Source organism: Oreochromis aureus, linkage group 15 (genome assembly GCF_013358895.1).
Source record: "Oreochromis aureus strain Israel breed Guangdong linkage group 15, ZZ_aureus, whole genome shotgun sequence".
Classification (NCBI taxonomy): Eukaryota; Metazoa; Chordata; class Actinopteri; order Cichliformes; family Cichlidae; genus Oreochromis; species Oreochromis aureus.
In genome coordinates this window covers 25877884-25889801 of record NC_052956.1, presented here as the reverse complement: position 1 = coordinate 25889801, position 11918 = coordinate 25877884, and the positions used below count along the sequence as shown (strand labels likewise).

At 44.4% G+C, this 11918-nt stretch overlaps 1 protein-coding gene across 1 annotated transcript; it reads right to left on the bottom strand.

The window, feature by feature from the left end:
• Positions 1–9635: 9635 nt before the first annotated feature.
• Positions 9636–11701, bottom strand: sox11b (SRY-box transcription factor 11b). The gene has a single exon (XM_031729876.2). It carries the CDS (start codon positions 11510–11512, stop codon positions 10223–10225), a length of 1290 nt encoding a protein of 429 aa, XP_031585736.1. The 5' UTR covers positions 11513–11701; the 3' UTR covers positions 9636–10222.
• Between the last annotated feature and the right edge of the window lie 217 nt (positions 11702–11918).

Sequence of the window (11918 nt, the reverse complement as noted above, 5' to 3'; positions counted from 1 at the left end):
CGTGTCAGCAGGGAGCAGAATTCACTGCCGTCACATAGTTCCCACAGTGCTGAGCAGCCCATTGGATTGTGTGCTGATGACACAGACCTGTTTTTACCTTTTATAAATGCCTCGGAGTCTGTCAGACACATGCAGGGGAGGGGGGATGTGGAAGGGACTTGAGGACCCACCCTTTCAAACATCTCTTCACGGCCCTGGAGTCTGTACTGATACATCTCTGGGGCATGGCTAACGTAGACTGCTAACTATCATAACTATGGCGACACCACATGATCCGCCATTACCGCCACAGGAGCGACTGGAGATGACACAACTCTCCCATTCAATGACTCTGGTTTGACGCCACCAGGTAAAAGTGAGGGCATGATGGGTATGATGGGAAATGTAGGAATGAACTGAACCAAATGAACCCGCTGAAGTTCATCATTCACTTCCTGTGAGGAAATAAATCTGTTGATGTCTCCACTTCACAAAAAAATAAACAAACATTCGTGGCAAACAAATCTGAACCATTAGGATAATTTTTAAAAGTTGGACTTTAAAGACTTTCTTTTTTTTTTCACATATTTGATTTGACTTCTTTGGACTTCTTAAATTCAAATTTATGTTTGGATTTAATTTTACTTTTATTTTCCTTCCATTTATTTAATTCATATATGTGTGTGTGTGTGTGTGTGTGTGTGTGTGTGTGTGTATACATATATATATATGTGTGTGTGTGTGTTTGTTTTTTTATTTGAATTCTTTGTGATTTTTTTCTTTTTTGTTTTTTATCTGGTAAATTGCGGTTGTATTTATTCATTATGTGCATTAATTATTTGCTTTTTATTTCTGTGCTTTTGAGCCACATTCTGATTTATTTTGTCTCTGCTTGATAAAGTTTTATTTCTGTCCTCCATCAGCTTCAGAGAAGGTGAGAAGCATGATGGGAAATGTAGGAAAAAGTCTGGGTGACTTTGTCTGTGTAGGTTCTCAGTCATCCAGGTCATCGTCATCACTGACAGAGGAAAGAAAAGCGTCTGGACTTCTTTAAGTTGCTTGGAGACGTTTCACCTCTCATTTGAAGAAGCTTCTCGGATGAGAGGTGAAACGTCCTCAAGCAACTCAAAGAAGTCCAGACGCACTTAAAACATGAAGCTCAAAAATGCACGTCAGTGAATGCATCGTTATGCAGATGAACTTGATGGCAGTCCCTGTGGGGTGTCAGTGAATGCATCGCGGCTGCTGCTCTGATGTTTCAGATAAAAGCGAGTGGTTGATAAGAGCACGACTTCACGCTCCGGTGAAAATATGCAAACGCAGCGGAGGAAGTCAATAGGAGCCGGGATCAGATTCTAGCTGTTCGCCTCCGCAGCTCACTAAGCACAGGGCCACACCTGCCGGCCTGACAGGGGCGCAGCAGTCACCGGGGTCTGTGATGGTACCGGCGTCGGCTCCTCTGTGTTTGTGTCTCTTCATGTTTTATTGATTACTTTTCTTTTGTCTCAGCTGTTCTTGCTTCAGTTCGTCAGTGACAAAAAACCTCCAGGCTGAATTTCATTAAACTTTTTGAGGAGGTGGAGTCGGCCCGAGGAAGACGAGCTTTACCTTTGATTACAAAGCTCTGATTTTTGCAGGAAAGGCAACACGTCTTCAAGAAACCTAAAGAAGTCCAGTGGGGTTTCTTTCCGAGCTCCTTACAATATTTATTTTGTGGTTAATTACTCACATGTTTGTTGGGAAGAGTTTCTCTGTACAGTGTTTCTGGTGCCGACCTACTTCACTGATCTACAGGGTGGGCCATTTATATGGATACACCGTAATAAAATGGGAATGGTTGGTGATATTAAAGTCCTGTTTGTGGCACATTAGTATATGTGAGGGGGCAAACTCCTCAAGATGGGTGGTGACCATGGTGGCCATTTAGAAGTCGGCCATCTTGGATACAACTTTTGTTTTTTCAATAGGAAGAGGGCCATGTAACACATCAAACTTATTGGTAATGTCACAAGAAAAACAATGGTGTGCTTGGTTTCAACGTAACTTTACTCTTTCATGAGTTATTTACAAGTTTCTGACCACTTATAAAATGTGTTCAATGTGCTGCCCATTGTGTTGGATTGTCAATGCAACCCTCTTCTCCCACTCTTCACACACTGATAGCAACACCGCAGAAGAAATGCCAGCACAGGCATCCAGTATCCGTAGTTTCAGGTGCTGCACATCTCGTATCTTCAAACCATGGACAATTGCCTTCAGATGACCCCAAAGATAAAATTCTAAGGGGGTCAGATCAGGAGACCTTGGGGGCCATTCAACTGGCCCACGACGACCAATCCACTTTCCAGGAAACTGTTCATCTAGGAATGCTCGGACCTGGCACCCATAATGTGGTGGTGCAACCAACTTGCTGGAAAAACTCAGGGAATGTGCCAGCTTCAGTGCATAAAGAGGGAAATCATGTAGCAATTTCAAATATCCAGTGGCCTTGAGGTTTCCATTGATGAAGAATGGACCCACTATCGTTGTACCCCATATACCACACCAAACCATCACTTTTGTTGTTCCAACAGTCTTGGAGGGATCCATCCAATGTGGGTTAGTGTCAGACCAATAGCGGTGGTTTTGTTTGTTAACTTCACCATTCACATAAAAGTTTGACTCACCACTGAACAAAATCTTCTGCATGAACTGAGGGTCCTGTTCCAATTTTTGTTTTGCCCATTCTGCAAATTCTGTGCACCGATCTGGGTCATCCTCGTTGAGATGCTGCAGTAGCTGGAGTTTGTAAGGGTGCCATCTGTGAGTAGGTAATATCCGCCGAAGGGCTGTTCGACTAATGCCACTCTCCAGTGACATGCGGCGAGTGCTACGCTGGGCTCTTGCTGAATGAAGCTAGGACAGCCACTGATGTTTCTTCATTAGTGACAGTTTTCTTGCGTCCACATTTTGGTAAATCCAACACTGAACCAGTTTCACGAAACTTAGCAAGCAGTTTGCTGACTGTAGCATGGGAGATGGGTGGTCTCGTAGGGTGTCTTGCATTGAAATCTGCTGCAATGACTTGGTTACTGCGTTCACCAGATATCAACACAATTTCGATCCGCTCCTCACGTGTTAACCTCTTCGACATGTCAATGGCTGTGAACAAATTGAAACTTGTAAATAACTCATGAAAGAATAAAGTTACGTTGAAACCAAGCACACCATTGTTTTTCTTGTGACATTACCAATAAGTTTGATGTGTCACATGGCCCTCTTCCAATTGAAAAAACAAAAGTTGTATCCAAGATGGCCGACTTCTAAATGGCCACCATGGTCACCACCCATCTTGAGGAGTTTGCCCCCTCACATATACTAATGTGCCACAAACAGGACTTTAATATCACCAACCATTCCCATTTTATTACGGTGTATCCATATAAATGGCCCACCCTGTATTATTGATATGATTCGCTGCTCAGCCTCTCGGACTTTTGCTTCTTTCTGTGGCTAAAAACACATTTTTAAATATATTTTTACTTCCCCAACGACCTCGTTCTCTCGTACCCAGAATGCAGCTGTGTTGACCTCAGTTATCCCGAGCAGAACCCTCAGCTTTATCTGGCCGGTGGGGATCCGGCAGCCTTTAATCTGCTGCCAAACATCTGATCAGAGAGTAGTGGGAATAGAGAGGTGAGCAGTCTGACTGAGTGTTTCCTCTGATTTGAGCATGAGCAGTGACATGCGCTGAAGCCAGCTCACTCCAAATCCCCGCGTTCCCGACCTCTGTGATGTATGCACAGGTGAAAATCAAGGAGGATCTTCTCTAACAACCGAGAGGTGAAGGAAAGTATACTGCTCTCTGATTGACTGTTTATCAGGCCCTGATGTCAGAGGTAACAACCAACAAACAAATGAACAAAGACAAACTATGCTCTGCAACATTAAACATGTATGTAAGACTGCTTTCTTCCATTTGCGCAACATCTCTAAAGTTAGAAATATCCTGTCTCTTAGTGACGCTAAAAAACTAGTTCATACATTTATTACTTCCAGGCTGGACTACTGTAATTCATTATTATCAGGATGTCCTAAAAACTCGCTGAAAAGCCTTCAGCTAATCCAAAATGCTGCAGGAAGAGTACTGACAGGGACTAGAAAGAGAGAGCATATTTCTCCTGTTTTGGCTTCCCTTCATTGGCTTCCTGTTAAATCCAGAATTGAATTCAAAATCCTGCTCCTCATATACAAGGTCTTAAATAATCAGGCCCCATCTTATCTTAATGACCTTGTAGTACCATATCACCCTATTAGAGCACTTCGCTCTCGCACTGCAGGCCTACTTGTTGTTCCTAGAGTATTTAAAAGTAGAATGGGAGGGAGAGCCTTCAGTTTTCAGGCCCCTCTTCTGTGGAACCAGCTTCCAGTTTGGATTCGGGAGACAGACACTATCTCTACTTTCAAGATTAGGCTTAAAACTTTCCTTTTTGCTAAAGCATATAGTTAGGGCTGGACCAGGTGACCCTGAATCCTCCCTTAGTTATGCTGCAATAGACGTAGGCTGCCGGGGATTCCCATGATGCATTGAGTTTTTCCTTTCCAGTGACCTTTCTCACTCAGAATGTGTTAATAGACCTCTCTGCATTGAATCATATCTGTTATTAACTTCTGTCTCTCTTCCACAGCATGTCTTTCATCCTGTTTTCCTTCTCTCACCCCAACCGGTCGCAGCAGATGGCTGCCCTTCCCTGAGCCTGGTTCTTCCGGAGGTTTCTTCCTGTTAAAAGGGAGTTTTTCCTTCCCACTGTCACCAAAGTGCTTGCTCATAGGGGGTCATATGATTGTTGGGTTTTTCTCTGTACCTATGAAGCGCCTTGAGGCGACTTTTGTTGTGATTTGGCGCTATATAAATAAAATTGAATTGAATTGAATTGAATTCAAACAACAGCCAATCAAAACCAACCTTCTCAGAAGAGACACCAGTAAGAACAGGTGTGTGAAATCTGTGGTACTCTTGCCCCTGTACCTGTGAGCCAATCACAGTTTGAGGTGTGCACTCGGAGTAGACATTACTACACACTACACAATAATGTATCTGATATACTTGTGTCGTCACCATTATCATTATTATGTTGGTCCAGAATCAACACTGGTGACCAAGTTTTGGGATGTGGAGAAAAAAGAAAACGGCTTGGTTTGTACAAAACTTAAAAGCATTTTCTTTATTAATTTATACAATATAACAAATACAGTATCAAGCTCTGAACGTTTGAGTGTTTGTGGATGTGAGTGGAAGAGTAATCTGCAGAGAACCTTAAAACTGGGCCAAACCGGCCTGTTTGTGCAGTTTTCATGACCTGTCGAACGTTGGCTTTAAAGTTATAGAGTGCTACTAGCTAAAATAACTGTCCAGAGGCATTACCATAATGTGTGACAAGACACACACACACCTGGTTAGCAGGTATTGAGCTCTCTCTGCCATCTAAGCAAACTCCATCTTCATCCCTGCTCCTTTGTATATTTACTGATAACACACATTTTCACAGTGTGTAATAAAAGCTTGAACATGTTGCTGCTTAGGTCAGGCCAGTCCTCTAAAACGGGTTTAAATCTCGATCTCTGGGACTTCCTGCTTAAATAAAGGTTAGATAAAGGTCCCTGAAAGGTCATGATTTTGAGACAGAGCTTTTTAGAAGTTCAGACCTAATATCAACAGGAGTTGGAAAAAGAACATAAGCTGCAGTTCCTCTAGCGTCCAACAGAGGTAGCAGTGAGTCAGTCAGTAGAAATAAATATGTTTCCACCTGATACAAAAACTCTTTTGGTATGTATAGCTAATTTAAAGGTTCCATTATTAGGGGTGTGGTCTCTGTGACTGACAGGTGGATGGTGATACAGGTGGCTGTAGCCGCTAGCTGTCTGCTAATTTCACCTGGACTGGACCTCTAGCCCATGTTTGTGCTGTTGGAGCCTTTTCAAACATTTTAATGACATCATCAGTGGCCAATAATATGGTTGCTGTGAGGTCACTGTACTAACAGATGGTCCAAGAAGGCAGAGCTCCAGTTTTGCATCTGATGGTACCAAACAGTCTCTGGCCGCAGTACAATAATCAAGAGTTGGCTGACAACATAGTGCTCTGCCCTCTCATCCAAATAGTCAGACTCCAGAAACCAACACTGAGGCTTCAGACTGTCCACAGGCCAGTGAGTGGTGCTGTAGCAGCCATGTTTGTATAACATCTTTGGGGCTGTTTTAGGGTCCTGGGAATACTGTAGGTCAGAGAAGGTCCCCACAGTGACAGATAGACAAAGGTATACGTTTGAACGTCCTGATGCATGCTCAATCATCCAGGTAAGTAAATCTCCAAAAGTTGATTCTGTTCATCTGGATGTAGCGTTTTGTGGCAGAAACGTTTCATCACTCATCCAAGTGACTTCTTCAGTCTCAGCTGACTGCAGGTTTCCCCAATCTTATAAACAGTACATTTGCATAATGACTGAAACCAGCCCACTGAAGGAACAATGGGCTGGGAGGTCAGTTCCTTAATCATAATTATGCAAATTCTCATGACCATTGATCCACAACCACTGATCAAGGCCCACTGATCAAAGCCCACTGATCAATGGCCATGAGTACCATTCACAGAGAGTTGGGGAATGGCTGAAATCACAGCATTGTATGATGGCAAAAGATGTACCCTTAGGCCCCCTCCTCGATTCAGAGATGGTCTTTCCCTTTTCACATAAATGGCCTCCTTGACTCCGCGCTCAAACCAGCGTTCCTCCCTGTCCAGGATGTGTACATCCTGGGGAAACCTGCAGTCAGCTGAGACTGAAGAAGTCACTTGGATGAGTGACGAAATGTTTCTCCCACTGAAAACGCTATGTCCAGATGAACAGAATCAACTTTTGGAGGTATACGTTTGAACTCCTGCAGTCTGTGCTTGTGTGTCGTGAATAAAGCCGTTAGTGTTTTTAAAGCTGCATGAGGAAAAACCCTCACAGTGCCTCCGATGATGTCACTTTCTCTTAATGTTCTTAACTTCTTGACTCTTTCGTGATCAGTTTTGAAATCCACTGACTGTTAACATGAGTCTTGTGACCACTGAAAACATCGTGCCCAGCTCTGCCTCGCTCTGATGAACTGGGAGGACTGGTTCACACTCTGGAAACGCCAGAGGAGGTCAGACATCACGGGGAGTCATCAAAGTGTAGAAGCTTAATCTCATTTAATGTGACGCATGCCTGCAAACAGCCTCAGAAACACCAGACGTGAAAAAAGTTAAATCTCAAGAAATTCATAATGATCACTGCATGAATTAAAAATAAGTTACTGATCATTTAGAAAAAAAAGTCCAAATGTGGAGATTCCAGCTGTTTCAACACCAACAGTTGCTGTGGCATCTTTACCGCACGAGGCTGTAACCATCGATGACTTCGCGTCCGTCCACAGCAGCAGATCATTTTGCACAAATCTGCCCACGTCTTCCACGTTTGTGTTTTCCTTCTGATCAGATTCAGCTTTCACAGACCTGTGCTCATGAGCTAAAGACCAATCATCTCCTTATGACTAAAATGGAGTCTGAAGTCTGACCTCACCAACACACCAGACATTTAGCAGAGAGAAAAGCAGCTTTGACAGTTCGCTGTGAAACAACTGTAATGTCCATATTTCAAAATAATGAATAATTCTTCTTCACACGACCCTAACAGTCTGTCATAAAAATCTGTTCAAAATTATTCAATCCAAATAACACGGAATGAGATTAAAAACTATCAGTTTAAAAAACAGAAAAATGAATAATGAAGCTAAAAAATATAAATACAAATTTAGGAATAAAGAGACAAAAATATGATACAAATATATTTCAGCTTTAATCACCACTGTCAATGAAAAGCACAAAAAAATGAATAAAAAAAAAGAGCATGTTTCTTTTTCCTATTTTTAAAGGAAAAATGAAGTCATGGTTATTTTTTCTGGCACAAACAGGCTTCCATGCATGCAAAAACGAACATGCATATGTTTTTGACTAAAAACACCAGAACAAATTTGAATAAATCCAGTTAAAATTTAAATCTGACTGAAATATACAGAAGACCGTTTGTGCCAGAAACAGGATTGCACAGACAGACTGCACTGTAATATATAGATGTATATATGTAATATACATGACTGAAAATCAGAAGAGTCCAAGTAAAGAAAAAAGCTCAACCCTAACTAGGGCTGCTCGATTATGGCAAAAATGATAATCACGATTATTTTCACTGAAACTGAGATCTCGATTATTTGACGATATTTATTTAACAATAACAATGTATTGAATAATGGCTTTAAAGATTGTCAAAAAATAATATAAAATAGTGTGCAAATACTGATTACAGTGCAAATGTTTGCAATATAAAAAATAAATGAAAAATGTAAACATCTATGTTTAGTGAACTTCAAAATACTGCACAATATTTGATCCACGTCTGACTCCGCGAACCCATAATGTTTCCACACCACTGTAGTCGTTTTACCTCTCTTTTCAACCAACGGCATTCTTTCTTCAGCAGCCATTATCCTCTCCTCTCCAAATAACTTCTGCTTAGCTTTCCGAGCTTCCCTCGGGTCCTCTTAATTGTTGTGACGGGTGTTTGAAACACAGACAGGTGCGCTTGATTTGCCACACGGAGCAGCGCGAGAGTAAAGCACGAGGGAGGTGCTAATAATCGGCTCAGTCATTTTTAATGATCGTTGAAAACCCAGATCGTAATCGAGATTAAAATTCGATTAATTGAGCAGCCCTAACCCTAACCCTACATAAAAACTAAAATAAATGAGCTCTAAAATCAAAAGTACGATTTTAATATCAGCATTTTCTGACTGGCACAAAGAAGCTTCCATACACAGTATAAAATACCTGAGTTGACCTGATGGTAGTTAAACAGTTGATGATTTAGTGATATTTAATGGAACATCTGGAAACATCAGGAACCCGATGAAGAGCAAAAATGTTACTGAAGACTTTTGAGTCTCTTCAATTTGAGTTTTATTATTTACTTTAAAAACTCACTGAAAATTATCCAAACCTCATGTTTGTGTTGGGGATGCTTGAATGTGCTGAATAGCTCATTAGCCTTTTTGACTGAACTCAAAAAACTCTGTGGAAACTGCTTTAAAGGCAAATCAGAATTAAAAATACATAATTTATAAAAATGTCTAAGATCTGTGAAAAGACACCTTACATCACATAACCTAATGAAGATCATGTGACACTGAAAGCATCAGTTTAAATCTACCTGAGCTCACAGGCCAGTCTGAACCCTCCAAAGCCTCACGTGCAAAGGTGCAAATAGAAATATTACATTTTCAAAAACAGCCAAACTTAATGTGCCGATGAAGCCCGAGTAAGGTGACCAGAAGCTTCAAAATACCTTCTTTCAACTAGCCGTTTCCTTTAATGCACAGATAAAAATATAGATAAGTAGAAACAGCTGAGAAATGTATAGATTATAGATTTCTGATTATTGGATTGGATGACTGAACACATCTTAAAGACACTTTTACCCCAGCGTGGATTCAGTCAAAAACATGAACATTACAAACTGATGAAGGTTTAATAAAGCAGCAGGGATCTTAAAGGAGCCAATCAGATCCCAGAAGGATCAATAATGAGACAGAGGCGCTGATCAGTTTGCAGCTGATTTATTCAGCTTCACATACACACTCCATCATAACGCACAGAATCACTGGTTTTTGGATTTTCCCCTTTTTTCCTTCATATTGCACCAAAAATAATTTGCAAACAACAGCATGAAAAAGCAACAAACTTCCTGTTTCCCTACAACCTTTTTACACACCGGTAGGTACAGCGAGGCCTGAATGTGGCTACCCATTAAAACAAGGCAGTAAAGCAAGGTAGGCCAGGGGGCTTTGAACCCTCACATAGGAGAGCAGTGGAAGAGCCTGACATTCCCTTTGACTGTACAAAAATAGGCTTGAAAATATTTAATCTGGTTTCCTTAAAAAGATGAGGTATGCTCGGTTCGGTAATATCACAAATATCCACACCTGAACAGGAAAAAATAAAAATCAGTCAGTGTCGCCCGGGTTCTACCCGAGCGGCAGGAACGAGTCCATAAAACCCTATCGGTTCATCTCTGCACGAGCAAGTCCACGCCAGAACGCAGCCGGCCACAGCGCTCGGAGCCCGTGCACCAGCAGCCGCAAGACCCCGGTCCCTGACCGGAGCTCGAAGCGGGGGTGAAGGGTCAGACTAGCAGGTGAACACCAGGTCCGTGAAGTCGGCCTTCAGCCAGTCCCCGGCAATCATTTCGCTCAGCTCCGGCGTGCAGTAGTCCGGGAACTCGAAGTGGGACCCGAGGCTGCCCCCCTCCGTGCATCCGCTGGTGTCCAGGTCTTTATCCACCAGCGACAGGCTCAGGCTCCCCGAGGCCGAGCTAGACGACGAGTTCCACGGGTCCGAGCAGGACTGCAGGCCGCCCAGGAAGTTGGAGGTGAAATCCAGCGGCTCCACGGGGAGGTCATCCAGGTCCTCCCCGCAGCAGGAGGAAGCGGAGGTGCAGACGGAGCGGGAGGGGGAAGCTGGGGAAAGGGAGGCAGGGTGGACCGGCGTGCTCTGCCGGGTGAAGCTGAAGTAGAGGCTTCCAGAGGACTGGAGCGTGCTAGGTCTCACAGCGGAACCCCTGGGGGGCAGCTTGGTGATACTGTAGCAGGGCAGCTCTTCTTCTTCCTCCTCCTCCTCAGAGGATGATGATGATGATGATGATGATGAGTCGTCGTTGTCGTCCTCCTCCTCCTCCTCTCTGTCCGTATAGTCCCGTTTAACCGGTTTGCTGGGTGTAATAGTGCTCGGCACGTACCGGAACCGGTGATCCGGTTGCCGGGCGGTGGGCTGGTAGCGGGGGTTCAGTTGCTGGTATTGGGCGTCCGTCTGCTCGTGTTTGAGCTGGTACCGGGAGTTCAGTTGCTGGTGCGGGTTATCTCGCTCCTGTGGTTTCTGCTGGTGCCGGGAGTTCTGCTCCTGGTCTTGCGGGAGGAGATTGCCCGCTTTGGCGGCCCCGCCCACCGACTTGCCGGCTCGGGGGAACTTCTTGGCCGCCGCAGGGGTCTTGTAAGACGGTGTGTCGTTTCGCTCCTGGTACTGACCAGCCGACCTCCCCTCAGTCCGGGGCTTCTTCTTGGGTCGGTACTTGTAATCAGGGTAGTCGGCCATGTGCTGCAGCCGGAGGCGCTCCGCCTCCCGGATGAACGGAACCTTCTCGGTGTCGGTTAACATTTTCCAACGTTTCCCGAGCCGCTTGGAGATCTCGGCGTTGTGCATGTCCGGAGACTGCTCCATGATCTTCCTCCGCTCGATTTTGGACCACACCATGAAGGCGTTCATGGGCCGTTTGATGTGGCCCGAGGCGGTCTTACACCGCTCCGGTTTCTGCGGAGCGGGGCTGCCGGCAGAGGCCCCCACCAGCCCGCTCCGCTCCGGGGCAGCTGTTTCACGGTACCCGGCGGTAAGCCTCGCCTCAGCGGGCTCCGTGTGCAGACCCATCGTCCGAAATAATCCCTGAAAGCCGCCGGACCGGCTGATCCCGCTGATGTTCCCGCGGTTTCCTTCTGTTTCTCAGTTTGTCTGTCCTCGCGCTCTTCAATCACTCTTACTGCATTTTATGCGGGAGCTCCCAAACCGGCGTCTTTTTAACCGAAGTAGCAGTCGTTCCCGCCCTCAACCAATCAGCGTTGTTTTTCAATAACACCTTCCCGCCTCCGCTTCGCCCTCAGCGAGTCACAGTGTAGAGCTCCTCCCCCGTGTGTCCGCCCACCCGCCTCAGGCCGTTACTCCAAATCATTCTCAATAGATCAATCAGTGAAAGTAATCAATGCTAACGGCTCTCTATCGACACAAAGAAAGAATACCCAGAAATATTCCCACTGTGTGTGTGTGTGTGTGTGTGTGT

Excerpts from the sequence above, each read along its gene's own strand:
- sox11b (XM_031729876.2), bottom strand. The coding sequence starts at position 11,512 with ATGGGTCTGCACACGGAGCCCGCTGAGGCGAGGCTTACCGCCGGGTAC.